Source organism: Berghia stephanieae, chromosome 8 (assembly GCF_034508935.2).
Source record: "Berghia stephanieae isolate SIO BIC M18660-M18661 chromosome 8, UCSD_Bste_1.3, whole genome shotgun sequence".
NCBI classification, from domain to species: domain Eukaryota; kingdom Metazoa; phylum Mollusca; class Gastropoda; order Nudibranchia; family Aeolidiidae; genus Berghia; species Berghia stephanieae.
The window spans coordinates 6,497,854-6,500,353 of NC_088367.1; the positions used below are offsets into that span (position 1 = coordinate 6,497,854).

At 38.3% G+C, this 2,500-nt stretch overlaps 1 protein-coding gene across 1 annotated transcript in view; it reads left to right on the forward strand.

Annotated features, from left to right (window-relative positions):
- LOC144977952 (uncharacterized) overlaps positions 1-2,500 on the forward strand; it is a 23,541-nt gene that overhangs the window by 10,709 nt on the left and 10,332 nt on the right. The window contains exon 6 of the mRNA XM_078923361.1: positions 696-928. Coding sequence (XP_078779487.1) covers positions 696-928 — 233 coding nt within the window. The remainder of the gene's footprint in view (positions 1-695; positions 929-2,500) is intronic.

The following is a 2,500-nucleotide window of genomic DNA, read 5'->3' on the forward strand; positions in this document are numbered from 1 at the left end:
CCATTGGAAACTACTAATTTCTGAAATTTGAAGTTGGCATCTCTGTAGACCGTAACATATTATCTGATGGTCGGCGTTAAAGTAAACGTATGTGCGGCTATAATGTAGTCTTGTGGTATGACACTCGCTTTCGGATCGGAAGGCCCTGGATTCGAGCCCTGCCATGCTCGGTGCATTGTTGATTCCTTAGAAATAACTCTTTACTCACAATCTCTCACCATACTCAAGTGTAAAATGAGTAACCTGGACATTAACAGCGGGGAAAATAAATTGTAATAATATCGCCTGACAGTCGTCATGTCTCGTTCTGCATGTTTCGTGTTGCTGTTGACCAGAGACCCTTTGTTAAGATCTTTGAGCACAATTAGTGGATATTGCGCTATATAAAAGCTCAACTTAACTCTCTCCTTAATGGCCATTTTCAGGATTTTCTCCACAACTTCACACCCAACTAGCACAAAAATTTATTTTTTATCACTCAAACACAATAGCATTAAGTTCTTGCGATACATGATTTCTTTAGTAAAACATGCTCTACAACACACTGTTCATTTTCTTTAAATATTATGATGTACAAAAGAAAATTGAAAAAGAAAAATGTTAGTTGTATCGTAACGAATGTGACAATTTCCCTATAGTTGGTAAGGAGAGGGTTAAGCTCAACTTAAGCTGTTTCATTTCTTTTGATATTCCAGACGATCTGTTTGGGGCTTGTCCGGAGCCTATGTCCGATGACGTCACCATGAAGACGTCAACGTCCACATCCAAAGACGTCATGTGCACGTCATCCTCTCACGAACGAAGACGTCAAGGACGGAAGAACAAGACCAGCCAGAGCAACAAGGGGAACCACTTGTGGGAGTTCGTCAGGGATCTGCTTCAGGACCCTGCCTATAACCCACGGCTCTTGAAATGGGAGGATAAGGAGGTAAGAAGAGATACAACAGCAACTATAACAACAACTATAACAACAACTATAACAACAACAACAATTATAACAACAACTAAAATAACAACAACAATTATAACAACAACTATAACAACAACATAAACCATAATAACAACAACTATAACAACAACAATTATAACAACAACATCAACTATTATAACAACAACTATAACATCAACAAGAACAATTATAGCAACAACAACTATAACGACAACAACAACAACAACAACTATAACAACAACAACAATAACTATAACAACAACAATAACCACAACAACAACAACAACTATAACAACAACAATAACCACAACAACAACAACAAGAACAACAACAACTATAACAATAATAACTATAACAATAACAATAACCACAACAACAACAACAACTATAACAACAAAAACTACCACAACAACAACAACAACAGACTAGGCCAGACGTGCGTACTACTACGGAAATTCCGCAGAACTAAAAATGTTCCGCTTCAACCTGAAAACCGTATAACGATCTTTAGCTCAATAGAACTTCTTTTTAAAAAATTAAAAAAATAAAATTCCCTTTATTCATCTCATAGGGGAAATTTGTCCCTATGGTCTATTCCAAAGGAAGACTGGAATAACCCAAGCGTCAGCTGTAGTGCAGTGCCGCAATTTCAGCTAGTGCGAGGTGACTTGCTCAAGGCCACACAGCTCAGCAGTAGCAGGCGATCGAACTGGGTACCTTTTGGGTACGAAGCAAAGACCGTACCGCTGGGCCATGCTGCTTCTCTTGAAAACAGCTTTCGGCGGCAGAGTTTATAAATAAAAGTGTTTTACTCCATTATTCTAACGTGTATTTTTAAAATTAGATTTTATGTCTAACAATCATTTTATCCCTAAAATGGAGTTCAACATTCGTGACGTCACTTCCCTCGTCATGCACGCATAGCAACTGGTTCTAAACTATCAAAACAATGGCGGACGCCATTATCTCCATCACCACTCTATGAAATACTTCTCCCACGAACATAAACCTGTACCCAGAGGAGAAAAACATGATCATGTTTTGACTTTTATACATTCTGATCACATGACATGTGAAAAAGTTCTAGCCAGCAGGAAGAATTAAAAAGTACCGATTTTCTTTGTTTAGAACCACGCTGCTGGTTGCTGGGCGGACGTGACATCAGACTATTGAATCCTATTACGTTTTTGTTTTTAGTTTTTAATTCAATTTCCAGGAGGCAGATATGAACAAAGGGAAAACCTATGACTTCACACCTACCATCCATTACCTGTACATTCTCGTAACAACCGTGTAATGTAAACCGCCATGGAACACGTTCCGTTGAGATTGCGGCTCTGTGTGTTCTATAAAATTTATTTATTCATTCGTTGTCAACGACGTGTCATTATTTACAGGTCTGGTAGCCCAAATTGTTATGGCCTCATTATTGTAATGGTAATACTCTTAAACCAACGCTCAATATTGTCCATTGCGACAACGTTAGATCCAGCCCATATTTGCCCGTTCAATTATCAGACCTGCTGAAATATACATGTCGATTGCCACCAA